We start from the raw sequence: 19,086 nt of genomic DNA, 5'->3' as shown, positions 1-19,086 counted from the left end.
TGCAGTACCCGTAGAGGGGGAACACCGCTGCGACCCCTGGAGTGGCCCTCTATATTGTGCTATAAGGGGAGCCGCACACTCCCCACACCCTCAGTTCCTTCTTGCCGCCAGTGAAGGTGCGTCAGAACTTCTTGCTCCAGCTCTGCTGCAGCCTTTCCAGTTGATCTTAGTGGTACCTTTAGCTAGTTGTTAGTAGCTTGTAGGAAGTAGTTTTTCAGTTTTTAGAGTGGGCCCGGGGCATGCCCCAGGCCTCAGGCTTCAAGTTGTGCTACTCCTATCGCCATTCCATGCCCAAGAGTGATCCACATGCTGAGTGTCTCCGCTGCTTGGGCGAAACTCACATGAGTGAACGCTGCAAGATCTGCAGGTCTTTTAAGCTGTGAAATAAGAAGGAGAGAGATATCAGACTTTGCACTCTCCTCATGGAATCGACATTGGCTCCAACCTCAGTACGCTGAGCGGACTCAGTGCAAGGCACCGCATCGTCGGTGCGCAACAAAGCCGCCTTCCCCTAGTCGGCACCGCACCCCTTCCAAGAAGCAAAGGAAGAGTACGACTTCGACTTCTCAACGGCGCCAAGAGAAGACGGGGGAAGAGGCTGGTCCCAGGTTGGGCAGCCCTCGGTCTGTCACCCCCCAGAGCCAGATAGGAAGGACTTTGACATTGGTGTATGAGGGCAGCCAAAGCAGCCCTGCAGGCAGCGTTGGATGTGACAGATACAACGGCTCGGTCGATGGCCTCCGTGATCTCCATGCGCCAGACGTCGTGGCTCCTCCTGTCATGGCTTTCGGTGGCGGTCCAGTCCCTCATGCAAGACCTGCCGTTCAACGGGAAGGCCCTATTCACCGAGCCTTCCCGAGCAGATGGACGCCAGGCTGCACGGGATGAAAGACTCTTGTACCACCCTGCAAACCTTGGGCCTCTATGTCCCTCTGGCCAAGGACAAGGCCAAACCACAGACGTCAGCTCACCGTGCACAGAGCAGATATGAGCCCCCTTACAAGAGGCCGAGAGACGAAAAGCAGCAGCCTCAATGACTGTCCCACTCTGCCCCACAGCCTAGGCCCTCTAAGGGCAAGAGGCAGGGAAAGAGGCAGTTTTGACTATTTGCAGAGGGGCACCAAGGGAGTTGCCATGGAAACCCCCCTGCTAATAAAGTTTGTGTTCGGCAACCATTTTGTCTGCCTTCCGTGGGAAATGATCGCGAATAACCTCGGACCGCTGGGTCCTCAACACCATTTCCAAGGGCTACATGTTGCAGTTCAGTTCACCCCTGCCCAACCACCTCCCGTCTCTGGTGGGCTCGGGGGACCCGGAACACGTTCACCTCCTAGATCAGGAGGTGGAGTGACTACTACACCTGGGGGCAGTGGAGAGAATGCCAGTAGAATTCCAGGGCAGGCGCTTCTACTCCTGATATTTCCTGGTCCCAAAAGCGAAAGGGGGTCTCAAGCCCATCCTACATCTGCGGAATCTCAATTGGTTTATGGTCCGCTCCAAGTTCCGCGTAATGTCCCTGGCTTCTATTATCTCCTCCCTGGATCCTGGGGACTGGTATGCGGCCCTGGACCTTCAGGACGCGTATTTCCACGTACATATGGCACTTCCTCCATTTCCTCATGGGGCCCGACCACTGCCATTTTTTGGTTCTCCCATTTGGCCTATCCACAGCGCCCAGGGTATTCACAAAGTGTGTGGTGGTGGTGGTGGTGGTGGCGGTGGCTTGGCTCAGACAAGAAGGAGTCCAGATGTTCCCAAATCTATACTATTGGCTTATCAAGGGTAACACACAGTCTCAGGTGAGGGGCCATGTGGACCTATTCCTGTCCACATGTGCCAATCTCCACATTTTGGAAACGAGACCATATCAATGCTAATTTCCATGCAGCGCATAGAATTCATAGGGGCACTACTGGACTCCCTTAAGGGGCCAAGCCTCTATCCGTATGGGCAGGTTCGAAACCCTCAAAGGTCTCATCGCCTTGGTCACCACTTTTCCAGTGACAACAGCAAGGGTGTGCCTTCAGATCCTAGGACACATGGCAGCGTGCACATATGTGGTCCGCCATGCCAGGCTCCAAATGAAGCCCTGCCAGCTATGGCTAGACTCCCAGTTCTCCCAGGCCCGGGACGGCCTGGACAAGGTCGTCACGGTACCGACCCCGTTAATCACCTCCCTACAATGGTGGTCCTCCCTGGACAATATGCTCCAAGGGGTTCTTTTCCGGGACCTGGTCCCGTCAATAGACCCGGTGTCTGATGCATCGAACTTGGGCTGGGGAGCCCACATAGGGAACATGCAAACCCAAGGGATGTGGTCAGCCTCAGACTTGTACCTCCATATAAATGTCAGGGAGCTCTGGGCGATACGGTTGGCGTGTGTAGATTTCATCGTGCAGCTTTGCAGCAAGGTGGTCAGAGTCCTTACGGACAACAGCGCCATGATGTTGTACATCAACAGGCAAGGCAGGGCATAGTCCTCGGCCCTCTTCCAGGACCCCTGAGCCTGTGGGAATTCTGAATAGCCCACAACATCTCCCTAAGGGCTTTCCACCTACCGTGAGCCCGCAATACACAGGCCAATTGCCTCAGCAAGGTTTTCTCCCCCCATTACGAGTGGTCACTCCACTCAGAGGTCACTCAACGGTTCTTCCAGGAGTGGGGAATTCCCCAGGTGGACCTGTTCGCGACCTGCCAGAACCAGCGTTGCCCCTGGTTTTGTTCCGGGGGGGAAGGACGTGATCTCAGATGCCTTCCTCCTGTAGTGGTCGGACCAGCTATTCTGTGCTTTTCCACCATTTCCCCTTATAGGCAAAGTCCTAGAAACAGACAAAGCACATATCATCCTTATCGTCCCAGCCTGGCCCCGTCAACACTGTTATGGGATCCTTCCGGGCCTACTGGCAGCCCCTCCAAGGAGGTTGCCGCTACACCCAGACCTCCTCTCCCAGGACGGGGGCCACCTCCTCCATCCCAATCTGTCTGCTCTGCACCTGACAGCATGGCTGCTCAGTGGCTAGATGAGGAAGTGTTCTGAGGAAGTCAGGCAAGTCATCCTGGAAAGTAGGAAGCCTTCCATACGCCGGATGTACCTGGCAAAGTGGTCTCGATTTTCCAGGTGAGCAGGGAGTCTCTGAATCATCCGCACCGCTCCAACTTATCCTCAAGTACCTCCTGTCCCTTAGGACCCAAGGGCTGGCACCCGCCTCTGTCAGGGTGCACTTGGCGGCTATATCAGTCTTCCACCCACCCATGCAAGGGCATTCTGTCTTCTCCCATACCATGACCTCCCACTTCCTTAGAGGCCTTGACCGTTCGTTCCCGTATGCTAGATCCCCTGTACCACAGTGGGACCTAAACCTGGTGTCATCCTGCTTCACGGGGCCTCCCTTTGAACCCTTGGCCACATGTTCCTTGTCTCACCTCTCATGGAAGGTAGCCTTCCTTGTAGCAATCATGTGGGCCCAACATGTCTCAGAGCTCAGGGCCTTGACCTCAGAACCTCCATATACAGTCTTCCACAAGGATAAGGTCCAGCTTCGCCGACACCCTGCATTCCTCCCAAAGGTGGTCTCCACCTTCCATATGGAACAGGACATCTTTCTTCCTGTTCTCTGTCCCAGGCCCCATTCCTCCAATGAGGAACACTGTCTTCACAGACTCGATGTGCATAGGGCTCTGGCCTTCCACCTGATTCAGACTAAACCGTTCCGGAAATCCTCGCAACTCTTCATTGCCTTGGCCAGTCGTATAAAGGGGCAGCCTATTTCCACCCAGTGCCTTTCTTGCTGGATCACTGCATGCATACGCACATGCTATGATCTAGCAGGGGTTCCCCCACCACTGATCATCGAGGCGCACTCAACGAGAGCTCAGGCCTTGTCAGCTGCCTATGTAGCCCATGGCCCTATCCAGGACATCTGTAGGGCTGCCACTTGGTCTTCAGTTCACACGTTTACTGCGCATTATGTGATCATCTCCCAAAGTAGGGATGATGCCGGGTTTGGCAGAACGGTGCTGCGTCCCAGGAACTCATGAACTCCTACCCATCTCCAACAGATATTGCTTGAAATCACTTGTGGAATACACGAGCAAGCACTCAAGAAGAAAAGACAGTTACCTTTTCCATAACTCGTGTTCTTCGAAATGCGTTGCTCATGTCTATTCCACATCCTGCCCTTCTTCCCCTCTTTCGGAGTTATCCGGCAAGAAGGAACCAAGGCTGGGGGGAGCGCGCGGCTCCCCCTTATAGCACGATATAGAGGCACCACACCAGGGGTTGCAGTGATGCTTCACCCCACAGGTACTGCTAATGGAAAAACTTCTGGCACCAGTGCATGTGGCGAGCATGCACACCTACTGTGGAATAGACATGAGCAACGCATCTCGAAGAACACCAGTTACGGAACAGGTAACTGTCTTTTTTATTGCTAGAAGATTGCATTGTTTCCGCTCTATGTGGTTATGGTAGCCTAGCAACATTCCCCCTCCATCGCCCCTAATACTGCTGTCTATATTAGATCCCCGCTATAATTGTTGTTCCTGTGGTGCATGCACTTGGCGTCAGACTAGCATACTGCAGACATTTCTAGAATACATCCTTTGAGGTTTTGACTATAAGCATTTGGAGTGGAGCACTTATTTACTAAGCCAAAGTCTACAACTATCTGTTCTTTATTCTTCGCAATTGGAGAAAGTGTGTCCTTTGTGTGACTTGGTGGGAGGGAGACTACTGTTTTTTTCCTAACGGGTTCTAAATATAATTTCTAAAATGTGAAAAATATTCTTGCAGCCTGTTTTTGCTTCTTTAAAGAATGGCCAGTTTGTACGTATATATATAGGAGCAGTTTCCAACTATAGGGAAAAGAATGTTGAGATCCAGCTGAAACATTGTGTGGTTTCCACTCAGAATCATAAATTCATGGCCTCTCTGGAGGGATTTTACCTGAAACTTGGTCTAGGTTCATCAAAAGATTCGGGCATGCTTTTGGCAAATCTTTGCCAATTGTAGGATTTGTAACAAAATGCAAAATCAGATTGCCTCATGGAAGTTTTGCATAATTCTAACCATGTTTAACATGTAGGATTGGAATAATCCTCATGCTTCTGAACAAGTTAGCAGCTTCCCCCTATGTTTAACTATGGTCGGATAACACATTATTAAATACAACTTGCCTACATGAGGTACAAAGTCCTATTTAAAATTGCATTAGTTAAAGAATTTAGGTAAGATTTTTTAAAACAATCTATTTTTATGGTCTACACAAAGGCTTCAATCTTTACTTTATAAGCAATTCTCCACTCTTACCATCTTGTGTTTATATACATTCAATACCATATTATACTATACCAACCTTTTCCCTGCCACTTTACTTTATCCATGCTACTGTTCTTCAGGAGGTGTTCTGAAAGTACTAATTGTTCATTGCAATGCACCCCACACCTGAAACACTGTAAAACTTGTATGTTGGACCCTATTTTCCTGTAATGAACAAACAAAAAATTGTCCTTCTAACACTGGATCAGATACTCTTAATATTTCATTATTTTTTCTAACTTTGAAATTCCTCACATAACGACTACCGGGGGGGTCTGAGATTATCATATCTTCATATCGATATGTCTGAGTCAACTACCAGAGAGATTCAAGTGTTGTTTTCTGAATTTCGTCAGAATTTCAGCACATCTCCTAACTGAAAATGTTAGTTTTACAGTTATTTGGTTACTATATAATGTACTGTAACCTTTGTAAGCAGAAACAATCATTGGAACCACTGCTTATTTCAGAATTCAAGGAGTTGTTAAAAAAAACTGGGACAGCTGTACTATCTTCCTGTATTGATCCATTAAAGTGTTAATTTTCTCTCTAGGGACCAGATCGTGCCCAACCCTGCACAAGTGAGAGAATTCAGAGGTTTCTTTCCCACTCCCTGCACCCCTGTTCAGAGCAGCACAGCGGCAATCCGTGTGCTCAATGTAAAGAATGCTTCAGGCTGCGATCTCTAGAGATGCTAGCCTGCCCAAACAGAGTAAGGAGAAAAGAGGCTATGATAGCAGCTGCTTTGTTTACTCTGTGCTCACAGAGCCGCTGTACTTGTCTCAACTTGATGCACTTGGGAGATCTGCATTAGGGTGGCACTTTTCCATACTATCACTGATGTGGCTTAATACCACTGTCTATCCCTGGTTATTTTTTCCTTATATACTAGTTTATATACCATGGTATTTGATCTTTTGTCCAGATTATTGGGGACATTATGCGAGACTCGCAAACATATAGAGCATGTCTGCATCTTAGAATTATCATTTTTATCAGAACTACCTTGCCAACCAAAGAGCTCAGGAATTTATTCTTTGTCTCTTTTTCTGCACTTATTTCAAATAAAATTGTTCTGGTATATTGTTCCAAATCTGTATATACTCCGAAGTCTTTACCTGTCTTAACCATCTATCTGAATAGAAAATCTGCCAAATTCCCTTCATCTACGTAATTCCCCCCAGGTGTGGTGTTTTTTGTTTTGGTTTTTTTTTAATGCTTTATACATAGGGTCATTCTATGACTGCCTATGTGCAGGTGCACAAGAACGTATGGAAGCTTAAAAATACCTTCCCTTTCCCCCATGCAGACACCAGTCACAGCTGCAGGCCCTAAGCTCTCCTGAGCAGAGAGACTTCTCCCTTTTATGGCCTCAAAGCCACTCCAAATGGGAGTAGCGATCACTACAGCTGACTAGCCTCAAAGAGGAATGTACACTACAGTCTCTTAATGGGTAAAGCAGCAACAAATTCCCTCATATGCACCAGGTTGCTCCCTGAGGCACATTGCCACTCAGAGCGCTACCTGGGATGCTGGAGTTCAGCTCTTTCCTCAGCACACCCTGTGCTTTAAAGGCAGTAGCTGGCCCTTCTTCTGGGACAATTACTGTATTTTAGTTTTTTTACAAGTTTAGGTTGTACAGTTTTAGGCCTCATTGCATAAATTAAAATATCTTCTGCATTCTATGAGAGCTTCTGGGATTTTTTTTTATATCAGAAGTTAGTTGATCAGAGTCATTTAGCACCACTGAAACCAATCAGACACTAAAAACATGACTTAAAACAAAAATTAGTCCTTCATTAGTATCACTTGACAGTAAGTAAAAAACTGTGGTATCAGTGTGGTTTTGGGACGACAGCTATGTTCATACTTGTTACTGCATGAGATCCACTTTAAACAAAAATGAGTCTTCGCTGTCTGTGAATCTTTAATGTTACCTTTTGGCATTTTAGAGCTGAAGTCCAAGAATATTGCAATTCTCCTTTGACACAATGGGCATTCCAAAAATAAATAGGGTAAACTAATGTTTCTCATTTCCACAGCCAAGCTCTGCCCTGCTTCCTTGATTTAGTTAAGGATCAGATCTTTAACTTTCATAAACATACAGAACTACAAACCACAGGTTTCCTGCTTAATTCACTTTAAACTGTTTTTAAATTTTCCACTATAACTGTTTTAGATGAAGCAATATTTTTATCAGTAATATTTCAAGTAATAACTACATAAAAGGCCTCATGTTTTCTTAAGCTGTTGGAAGGTTTCTAAAGGCATAATGCAAAATGCCACCAATTTAAGAAAACTGTCAGCTGGCTTTGCTTTCTTGAGCAATACCTGTGAATCACAATTGCAAACCAAAAAGATAAAAGAAGCAGCAATGCATCCTTTTTCTCTTTCTCGCAGTGTACAACTTCACAGTTCTATGTTATGTGTTAATAATGTGTTATGTGTTGATTCTTCATTGATCATCCCTTGATATTAATAATTCTGTTAGTTGTTAACATGTCCACATAATGAGGTCAACCTATTTTAAAAGCTTGATTTTTATTTCATGTGTACCAGCATTTCTAAGTAGTGTAAGGAGTCCAAAAAATAAATGCCTATACATTTAAATATGACTGCTACTTTGAGCAGTAAACTACATATCTCTGGACCACAATTATATTAAAGTAATTTGTTTACTGAAATTAGTGTGTGTGTGTGTGAGAGAGAGAGAGATCTCACATAATTAAGAAACATACTGATAACCTCAGTGACACATGAGCAGTAGGTTACCATGTGATTTGAGTGGAACACTCCAAAAACTATTAAATGTTTTCTTTTTCCAAATAAGACAGTAAGGTGCCTAATTTATTTCAATCTAAACATGGCAAGGCATTTTAGGGAGTAGAAAATAAACAAGGGCTATTTTATCATCATCATAGCTCATTCTCTCTGATGCTGACTGTTATTTTAAGGCCAGTGTGTACAGTATTTCTGTATAATGTTCTGACATACTTAAGTGATAAGCTTTTTTAAAGTTTGTGGGAGGAGGCTAGTCAGTGTCAGTAAAAAAAATTTCCTGGTGAAGAACACGCATGTAGTATCAGAAGGAATGATGCAGCCCACTGTATGCTAGACTATACTCCTTGCCTGCTAATTTGTAGATTAAAAGTAGAGTTGGCTGAAAAGGGTCCTCCATTGCTAGACAGTAGCATACCCAAATAACTATTGATTTTTAAATTATTGGGCTGCTGCTGCTTCCCCATAGTCCTCAGATTGAAGAGCAGCGGAGAAAAAGACAAAATGCCCGAAAGCACAGCTTTCACTAGTGCATAAGCAGAGAACAATGAAAACCAAAGCCCCCCGATGTAACAAGAACTGCAAGCCCTAGTTGACAAAGATAATGTCACCCTCCAATGGAGCTGGTTTACATTTTTTTTTTTTAAAAAGAGCCTGAATGGACAGATCTAGTCTTGAAGGATCAGAAGAGAAGAAAGGATGTTCAGAAAAACAGTACATCGGATGAGTTGATGAGGAAAGCAGGCAAGCCTGCTGGCAAGGCAATGACAGTCACCCTCAGGAACTCATTCACTTTACATGGGCAAAAAGGAACTGGCAGCTAGAGCATTAAGAGTCAACTATATTCCACCGCAGAAGCAGGTTTAGAACTTTGAGAAGTTTCTGCCTTCATCATAAGCAAGAGAACAAACCTTAAGAGTAGGCTCTTCCACAACTGCATCTTTGGAATGTGTTAAATGCTCTCTCTGAGTTTCATCTTATTCACCCCACACAATAAATGCTGCACTTGTGCCATATCCATCACAGAGAGGCAGGTTGCCATATCCAGTCCTTTGGAATAGTGCATAGCTGGCTGTGCTATGAGATTTGTTTCACTGCCGCAGTCAGGTCATAGATGGAGTGCATGAAATCTCTCTCGTAACTCCAACAAAAAGAATAGTCTGGAAGGGCTTGGGGCCTTCAGGCCTGACTGATCCACAGTGTTTGTAAACATGTTTTATTGACCTACTGCTTATGACTGAGACTTTGTGTTGTTTATTTAGGGGGCAGTACTAGCAGCAGTATCTAGCCACAAATTCAATTCCTTCTATGGGGATCCCCCTGAAGAGCTGCCAGACTTCTCTGAAGACCCTACCTCCTCAGGTAATTTCACTGAAAGCATATTTACCATTCACATTGAGTTTTAAATCTTTACAGGCTTTAGTCCTATATTGTTTGCTGATTTCCCATACTGTCATAGAGCAGCATGTACATTAGAGTTTGTGTGAGCATTTCAGTGCTATTCATTTATAGTGGTTCTACAAGGGAGTGTCCAGAGAATGCTTCTTCAGAATGATATAGATCTTCCTGGATCTGTATTCAACCTGACAGTGTTTCGTTACAAAGGCTGGCATAACATCATATCTGTCTATTTACATGACTTGAGTCTGAAAGTTTTTTCAAATTATGCCCTGTACCCTTAGTGGGATTAGGGTTCTTCTTCCCTGTGAATGTTTTTCATTGTATCTTTGTATATTAGGAGCTTGTTGGTCTCCTTTTCTGGAACTGAATTTTTTTTTTTTTAAATCTCCTGTTACAGGGTTATTGACATGTCAAAGATGTTCCAGAATTTAGGTTTTGTATAAATAAGCTTTTAGAAAACACGAGACCAATAGAATTACTTCTGCTTTTTGTAAATTATCATCTAAACAAGTTTTCTTAAGAAATAAATAATGATTGCAATTCAAATGTTGCAGCATGTGTCAGTGTGACAGCCTGAAACTTACTATACTAGAAAATGTCTCAGGGAATTAATTATGTATTTTGGATTGCTGGGGAAGGGTAAGTTCTCATTCTCTGTCCTAATATTTCTATAAGGAAGGAGGTGGAAGGGGCTTGCAAATGTTAACTATGGCAGAGAAAAAATAGTGGAAAAGTAAATTTTTTAAATATTATTTAATTTTATTTACATAGAGTTGGAATATTCAAATGTACGTGCCCAAATAAAAAGGTTGATTGTCAGATGTTTTTACCACTCACAGCTTTCAGTGAAGTCAGTAGGAACTTCACACCACTCATTTAGCTGCCTAAATATGGACGTGGGCACTCTGGGTACTCAGATTTGCACATTTTATGTATTGTACAGAAGGGGATCTGATGTACCATTTTATAGAGAGATCTTTCCAGTGTGTTTGATTGAACATCAGTTAGGATTATTTGGAGTGTTTTAAAAGATACTTTTTGTTTCCCGCTGCTTCCTCAGTCATGGTCACAGAAGTAGGTCACATACATGTCTGCAATTTTTCTATTACAGGAATAGCAAGGTTCCTCATTTCAGATTCAGGCTTGCATCAACAGGATGTGTGTCTTCCTCATTTGGGTTTGGGGTTGCAAATAATGTCATAAGCACAGGTTCTCAACTTTTTTTCTTCCAGGAACCATGCAGCCAGATATTTACATATGTGCTCAGCCCTTTTGTGCTGGATCCTTTGGAACCTCTTATTAATTTCTGGAGTAACTGGTGCAATAGTTGGAGTTCCTCTGGGAGGAAGCTGGAACAGGCTCCTGCTCCAAGACAACAGTTGTTGATCTCCTTGGAGATTGCAACCCAAAGGTTGAGAAACTGCTCCCAGGGGATATTTTTATTGATGCCTGACTGACTAACTTAAATGCTTTAGTTCAGAGAGCTTCTCACTCAGATAATTAACTTAGAAAAAAAATCCTGAGGCTTTCAGGAAAAGATCCATAGTGCAACTTTCAGCTTTCTGAAATAACTAGGCCAGATAAAGAACTTGATCTCCCTCTCTTCCTTCAAAAAGATGCTTCAATTATATATTTTCTGTGTTGTCAAATCTTTGAAGCCTGCTTGTAAAGACTACACCAGTTCTTAAAGATGGGATTTTTCAAAAGATCCTAAAGGAATTAAGCACCTGTCACAGGGTGGCTAGCTCCATTAAATGAATTAGGTCTAGCTCCCCAAGGCCAAAGCAGGTGCTCCTGTTTTTAAGAGGGTGTGAGCAACCCGAGGAGCAGACTGGGTTAGTCAGGGGCAGGTGAGAGTTGCCTGAGACCAGGGGATTGGAAGAATCCCAGAAAGAAGTAGAAAGTGGTTCCTAGGAGAAGACTTGAAGGCAGGAGAGCAGCAAAGATCGATTTGCTAACTGTCATCCGCAAGCCAGAGAGCCAGGGCTGAAGGCAGGAGAAGCAGGGGAAGTTGCCTTCCAGCTCGAACCTGGAGAGCCAGAGCTGAGGGCTGGAGAGTTCTGAAGGCATGGGAGCAGTGGAGGAGCTTTTACCCACTGACATCTCCGGGTTCCGAGAGCTGGACCCACAGGAACTGAGAGGGCCTTTGGGGAATAAGGGATGCTCCCCTGGCAAGGATGCTCCTAGTAGAGAGGCTAGGAAGTTCCTGCTGGGAACAGCAAGGCTGCATTCCGCTTGGAAGTGCAGGGGAGGCTGTCCTGGTACAAAGGCAAGAGAGGACTGTGCTGAAGAGCCAGGACCTTTTGATAGATGCTGGGGTGGTATGTTGCATGTACTCTCTGGACTATGATGCGGGGAATCTGGACTATGGTTGTGGGACTTTTGTTTTACGTGCGTGGGGCTCTTGCAATAAATGAACCCCACAACTAGTTGAACTACTTCTAGGCACTCTGAAGGAAGGAAACTGAGCAGGCATGTCTGTCATGTGTATCCTGAGGGTGTTCCAAGCAGGGCTTCTCTATGACAGCACCCAACTTCCACTGAATTTCAGTGGGAGGTGGACATCAGGGCTGGCTTTAGGGCGATTCCTCCGATTCCCCCGAACCAGGCCCCATGCCCCTAAGAGGGCCCCGCAACGTCCTTAAGGACCCTCTGCCAACGTGCTGCCAAAGGCACCAGCAGCCAGTTGAGCTGCCGCCAAAGTCCCGCTGCTGTCTTCAGAGGCAGCTCTTTCGAATCAGGCCCCGCGGTGCCTAAAGCCAGCCCTGGTGAACATCTAACTCCCTTGGGCTCCTCTGTAATTCCCAGCCTAAATGGTTATGCCTTTGCATTTTGCAATAATGGGATTTCAGATAAGAAACTCCAAGTTGAAGATTTAGTATTTAAAATGCCATTTGCCTGTTTACCTCTTTGTTAAAATCCCATGATTTGAGAAGTTTGTCGTTAAAAATAAATGATGGAGTAGGCTGAATGATTCTGGGACGGCATTTGTCTTGGATTCCCTGTGGTACCATTCCACGCTTGCCCGAGGCTTTAGGAGCAGTGCCAGCCTGTTCTGCCAGAAGGAGCGGGGGACTGGAGCTGGGCAGTAGTAAGAGCTCTCTGGGGAGACTGGGCCACTATGGGGAGCTCCTGTCCCTCCATCTGCCTGGGGCAGTGCACCCTCGGGGGTGGGGACACGGGCTTGGGGCTTCTCTCAGGCACCCCAGCACCCCATCCAGAGCAGGTGAAGGGTCTGGGGCTCCCCACAGTGACCTTGGGGGGCTCTGGCTTCTGGCCTGGCCAGGGCCTCAGAGTGAAGAGGTGGAGCCAGGGAGCAGGGCCCCTGCATGTGTCCCAATTTTGTCGTTTGAAAAATTGATCACCCTATTTCAGCTCCATGCTTCATCCACGTCAATCTGTCACACTGCTCTCCCTTCCATGAAGGGTGGGCCCTACTACACAGGTGAGGGAGCACTTTGAACCTCCAGCCTATCCTGATGGAGTAATAGCCTCAGAGTTTAGGGCACTGTATTCAGCAAATAGGCAATTCTCCAGTAGATGCTAGATATCCTGGGTGCTGTCCAGTGATCAGCAGCAAAAACATATAAGTGAATCAAACAGAAATGAAAAGAGAGATGCTGATAATTTTATATGGCTTATTTCCCCCCACTTTAAATCTCCCTTTCTTTCCTGCTTACTGGAAGTTGCACTGGGTCTTGGTCCAGCCAGCCCACTGGTCAATAAATAATCATTTCCCTAATGTCCTGTCCTGTTTGGGATGACTTGTTCTCTCCTTCACCAGCATGTCTCCTCTAATGACAAGATGCAACAGGTGGATGAACCAAACATACAGGGAGGAGGTGCAGAAGAGAGAGGATTGAGACAATAATACAAAAGTCATGCAGCTTTGTAGGTTATCTGCAGCTTGCCACTTGCCTAGCTGTTATCAACTTATAGTGTTCTGTAGATGAAATTGCAGAAGTGAGTCTTGACGAATTTGAAGGCAAATAATAAAATAGTGGCTTTATGGATTTTTCTGGGATACATATTAAATTAAAATGCCTCCTTAACAGTGAATATTTACATTCAGTAAGTCCTACTAGAAATAAAGCAAGTTTTAAAATAAGACATTTTATGACTGTTTCTTATTCAAAGTTAAGGATCACACATATTTCTAATACTTAGCACCTACAAGATGTTATGTGAGAGTCAGTGTTCCAAAAATAAAAGACTCTTGCACTAACAAACATTAAAACCTTGTTTTTCTTTTCACATGATGTTGCTGTCAAAAGAAGCAGTTCATTTCTGCTGAGTTAACTTCCTCGGTCATCTACTAGGTGGCAGACCATAAAAAGGTCATGGAATTGCTTGAATAACTGTTAGCTTTGGAAGCTGAACTGGAAAGAGATTTTGCTGATGCTGGATACTTAAGTTTTTTACCTAGATTCAAAATTCAGGGTTTATGTCCCACAATAAGCCCATGTGCTTAGTCAATAAATAGAAAAACCCATAAAGATTAACATTGTCAACTGTAACTTTTTCACTTCCAAACACCTTTTTATAGCCTGACTTTCAGAACTGTTGAGCAACTGCAAAACCCACTGAAATCAATGGGTGCTCACCAACTTTGAAAATCAGGTAATTGATTTTTAAAGAAAAGCATACTTTATCTCTTATTGTGGAGGATTTATAAATACACATTTGAGCTATTCAGTTGTAGTGCTCATGCATTGTGAGGGTCATTTGTCATTTCACAGTGACTTCATACTTTGTTTGCAGTTGTGTTGGCCCCAGGATGTTAGAGAGACAGGGCAGGTGAGGTAATATCTTTAATTGGACTAACTTCTGTTGGTGAGAGAGAGAGACACTAATGACTTCACATTTCATTATTAGCTTTTTGTCCATTTCAAATAGTTCTGGATTTTCTTGCAAGACAATTTACAAATGTTGCTTCTAAACCACAAAGAAGGTACAGCAGCATGTATCTAAAAGGGTGATTGACCAAGTGTACATGTTCAGCTTGCACTGTACAGCTTATCACAGTATTTCCTGAGTATCTATTTGCTTTCTGGGGTCTGTGGTAAATGTTTAACTTAATACAAGCAGCAGTTTCTCACAGAACATAAAAGCTGACATTTTAACACCACATCAGTGTTTTTTGGATCCTTCGGGTAAATGGCATGACAATGGCTTCATATAGGCTTCTATTTATAAATGCAATTTGAAAATGACTTTTGCCTCAAGATTATTGTGGGTAAATATTTGTTCTTTTAGAATCTATTATGTCATAGTAAATTATAGAAATTTAGCAATATTAACTCCTGATGATTAAATTCTTGATAATTAATACTGAAAGGAAAAAAGAAAGAAAGACAAACCTTTCAGCCTGTCTCTGTGGGAGAGAAGGATAAATGGTTAAATTTAGGCTCCAGTGCTGCAAACATGCATGTGAGTAATTTTATGCACTTAAGTAGTCCCATGGACCTCTATGAAACTATTCATTGCATAAGTGTTTCTAGGCTAAAGTCTTAATCTGCAGCTCAAATACTAGTGTCTCCGTCATTACCAGGTACAGTATAATATAGTTAGCAATGCTAAATCATCATAACCAATTTTTCAAATTCTTTAGTTAACAATTTTTTAATCATCAATGTTTGAAAAATTCAAGTGATAGTAGTAAATATAATATTAATACAATTACAAAGTCTGACTGTCTTTTCTTGCCTTACTTGCTTCTGTGTACCATAAAAAGTTTTGAAAGAGGAAGGAAATCCTAGAAATTGAAGGAGAAAGTGTAACAGTTCTCCACTCATTGAGAATTTTACTTGATCTTTTTTCTGATGTCCCATACAGTATAAATGTCGGTTAGGATTTTCATTTTCACCCAGTATCCGAATATAGGAGTTTCAGATACTTGACAGTGTGCAAATGTACTACCTGCCCCAATCCCAAATGTTTTTTTTTTCAAGTGCCATTTGTCTCACATACAAAGTTTAAAAAAAAAAAAGTCTTGAGTTTGTTCATACTATTTGTGGCTAAATTAGTGTGCCTAGTTGCAGCTTTATAACTTGCTTGTTCTGAAATCTTCATACTGTTGTTGTTTGTCCAAATGCTGCCTTCCTACTAGGACTTCTAGCAGCAGAAAGTAGGTATCCCTTTGTTTTCCTCTAAGGCTTTTCATTCTGTTTATTCTTATCACATTGTGTGTGGCTTTGCATGTTTAAAACTCAGGTTTTTTCTCCTTAGCTTGTCATGCTTCAGTTTTAATACTGCCTGCAGAAGAAAATTAGAACAGCCCATGCATATGGTAGTAACTCTGTCCATAACTTTTCAAAGCTGAGCAATCAATATTAAAATTTATTCCAGTAAAATGTGATATGCTAATTTAGAGGCAGTATTAAAAATTGTTAGAATTCTTTGTTTTTAGTATTTATAATATTATAAAATCTAAACTCTAGTTTACAACCCAAATAAAAATGCCGGCAAGTGTTATGAAGAAAAGGACTAACTTTTGTAGCTTGATTCCCAAATTATCAGGGAATACTGGATTTTTCCCTGAATAGCAGTTATTTTTTTATAGTACTGGACATATATTTTTAAATGACATTTTTTACTAACTTCGCATGATAGAATTTTTTGTTTTGTTTTATGTTGGTGTGTTATGTAGTATATGTAGATACATTTGTGTATATGTATAAAACTAATCTGCCTATATGCCATATATGTTTAAAAAATCATATCAAACAACAGGGAGGGTTTTTTGTGTTAGGAATTAACTGCATGCTTTGAGAGAGGCTGAAACCCAAGTGCCTGCAGAACCTGAAAATAGATGATACTGGTCAGAACAAATAAGTTTAGCAAGGATGAGGGAGTGAAGTTCTAGTTCCTCTGAGTCACTGAGAGAATGGTTTCAACCCAAACCGCAGCAAATTCAGAGAGAACCAATTCCAAATCTCAAATTGCAGTTAAAAATGTTGGTCTCAGCACAGTATTAAAATTTTGGGGTCATCAATTATTTTTGCCACCTAACCAGATTTAGATCATGGTCTTATGTTCCAGTTTCTCGAAGCCCACTCTCATTGTGGATTTTTTTCCCCCTGAACTGACCTGTCACACTACTTCAGAGTTCCCAGACCTCTGTTAGCTTCCAAGCACCACCCACACACAATGCAGGAAGGAAGAGAAGAAATCTCTTGGTACCTCACCATCACCACATATTTTGAGTGGGAAGGCTGGTAGAGATCCCTCCCCCAGCAGCCAAACAGCTGGAAGGGTGGCCTTCCCTCCAGCAAGCTAACAGGAGTGAGAGCAAGACTGCCCTCCCAGCAGCCAGAATAGGGGAGCTCATTTGTGGTTGCAATAGGAGGAAAGAGGCATGGCTTCATACAGGGGATGTGGTAGGAGGGACTTGGTTAAAATAATTAAATTAACATTTTATAAATAACTTTGCTGCTTGTGGCTGTGCTGCTTGTTCATGTGTGGCACTGCTGTGAAAAGTAATTGTGTAAAATGTTGCACTTTCTTACCCAACATATCGACTTCCTATGTGTCTCATGCTATCCTTGGGTGATAGGGGCAGATTTAAGTTTAAAAAAAAAAAGGCTAGCAAGACTTAGTGGAGAGGCCCTGCATGGGTCTCACAGAGTGGAGTAGAGCCAAAGATTTTTTTAAATTAATATATTTTTATATCTTTAAGATAATTTTTTTTCTTTTTGTTGCTTTAATTACTTTCTTCATGTTTCTTTTTCCATTTCTTTTCTCCCTTCTCCTCTCTCATTTCTATGTTCCTATGATCATTAAATTTCTTTCTCCTCCTTTCTATTTTTATACTCAGCTCTTCCTGTATTCCTGCCACTACCTATTTTCTTCTCCCTTTCCTTCATTTCCTCCCTCATCTCTTTCCTTATATTGTCCATGTTCATCTTTCTCTTTCCCTTCCTGAGTTCTCTCCATCTTCCCCATGTGTTTTCTCTTCCTCATTCACTTTTCCCTCTCTGCCTGCTGCTCCCCTTGTTTCCACCTGTCATCATTATTTTTCATTCCCTTTTTTAATTTCAACCCCATGCTGCTTCCCCTTATTTCTAACCTCTCCACCTTTTCAACTTTTTGTCTACACTCACCATGTAATATTCTTCACATACATTCACCCTCTGTCTACCCCTTTAGGTCTCTCCCCACGCTGAACTTGTCATTTCATTCTATGACACCATCTCAACAGCATCTGCACAACTATGTGCTGTGTAATACACATTCATGATACCTCATCCCCTGGCCACAATGTGCCTACCGTAGAGTCACTCCGTACACTTACACACACAGCTGCTGTAGAATGAAGATCCCTCATAGTGCCACATAGTGAGCTGATGCTCCACACTGTCTTTCTGAACTCCTGTGAAGTTCAGGGGCCAGGCTTACAATGAAGAAGAGGAGAAGACAGTGATGCTGAAAATCCAGATGGGGACTCAACTGTCCCCCAGCTAGCTTTCTCTTAGTTCAAAGGGGTGTAGCAGTGTAAGTGGATTGGGGATGGATCCTCTTAGCGCTTGCCAATCTATCGACTGCCTTTAATTAGAAGAGTATGTTGATACTGCTTTTTATTTGTTAGCCCTGCAGAGTCAGCATAGGTAAGAGACAAAGAGCTGGATTCTGTTCCTGCTTGTGCATCAGTAGAACTGATTTTTTTCCGTCAATTTTAAGGCCAGAAGGGACCTGTAGATAAATCGTTTAGTCCAGTCCAAAAGTTCCAAACCTTTTTGGCTCAGAACCAATTTTTAAACTTTGATGACATGTTGTGATCCAGTAAATAGACCCAGAAGGGTGGGGAAGTCGGGACCCTGCCCTCCAGTGGTAGGAGGGAGGCCCTATGTGGTTTTTGCAAAGCCTGCCCTGCGCTCACTCCACAGCAGCACACAGGTGCTATTTCAGATTTCAGTGTGGGAGGGGGAGCAACTTTCAGCAGCGGTCCAGGATCCTCTAAGCCCCTGGAAGCGCTTGTATTTTTAAATGACCAAAAAGATTCTTAGGCCAAAAGTTACTTGGACAGTCTTCTCCTCCAATTCTGGGATGAACTCTAGGTTAGACTCCTATGTCTGCCTCCCTCTTTACTCCCCACCCCAGTTCACCAGCAAGTTTCTCCCCTGCTTCCCCTACCTGAGGACTCTGGGATTAGCTTCCCTCTGGGATTTGTATTGCTTCTTTCAGGCCTTGTATTTGGTCACAATATCATTAAATCTGAAATACGCAAGGGTTGAGACTTGCCAGAGCAACAGAAAAGTATTGGCTTTAAGAAAAGTGACTCTTTAGAGGCAGCGTTAGGGTCAGTATTTCCACTATGACTTCATTGTTAAGTTTGAAGAACTTTTTCTTCTGCCTATGATGTACAGCCCAGCCACTCGGGCTGCATGCTGGGGTCTAGGATATGTGTATTTGTGTATATTTAAACTACATGCTTTTCCGTAATTCGAGGCTTTTATATATATTATTTTGTAGCACTATATTCATATATGTTACATAAACGAATAATGAAAGTACCCATTGTAATGCAAGGGGACAGAGTTATGGTTGTGGGAGCCTAAATTACCCGTGTGTGATTGTTTCTGTACTTAAAA

At 43.4% G+C, this 19,086-nt stretch overlaps 1 protein-coding gene across 13 annotated transcripts in view; it reads left to right on the top strand.

Annotated features, from left to right (window-relative positions):
- The window catches only part of CASK (calcium/calmodulin dependent serine protein kinase), a 415,898-nt gene that overhangs the window by 291,880 nt on the left and 104,932 nt on the right, over nt 1-19,086 (top strand). For 10 of the 13 annotated variants that reach the window (XM_030576381.1, XM_030576364.1, XM_030576354.1 and 7 more), the window contains 2 exons: nt 9,358-9,457; nt 15,606-15,623. In XM_030576381.1, coding sequence (XP_030432241.1) covers nt 9,358-9,457; nt 15,606-15,623 — 118 coding nt within the window. The remainder of the gene's footprint in view (nt 1-9,357; nt 9,458-15,605; nt 15,624-19,086) is intronic. The other 3 variants (XM_030576389.1, XM_030576372.1, XM_030576320.1) reach the window with 1 other exon arrangement.

Source organism: Gopherus evgoodei, chromosome 1 (assembly GCF_007399415.2).
Source record: "Gopherus evgoodei ecotype Sinaloan lineage chromosome 1, rGopEvg1_v1.p, whole genome shotgun sequence".
NCBI lineage: Eukaryota > Metazoa > Chordata > Testudines > Testudinidae > Gopherus > Gopherus evgoodei.
The sequence above is the reverse complement of the archived record's forward strand: the minus strand, read 5'-3'. Positions and strand labels throughout refer to the sequence as shown.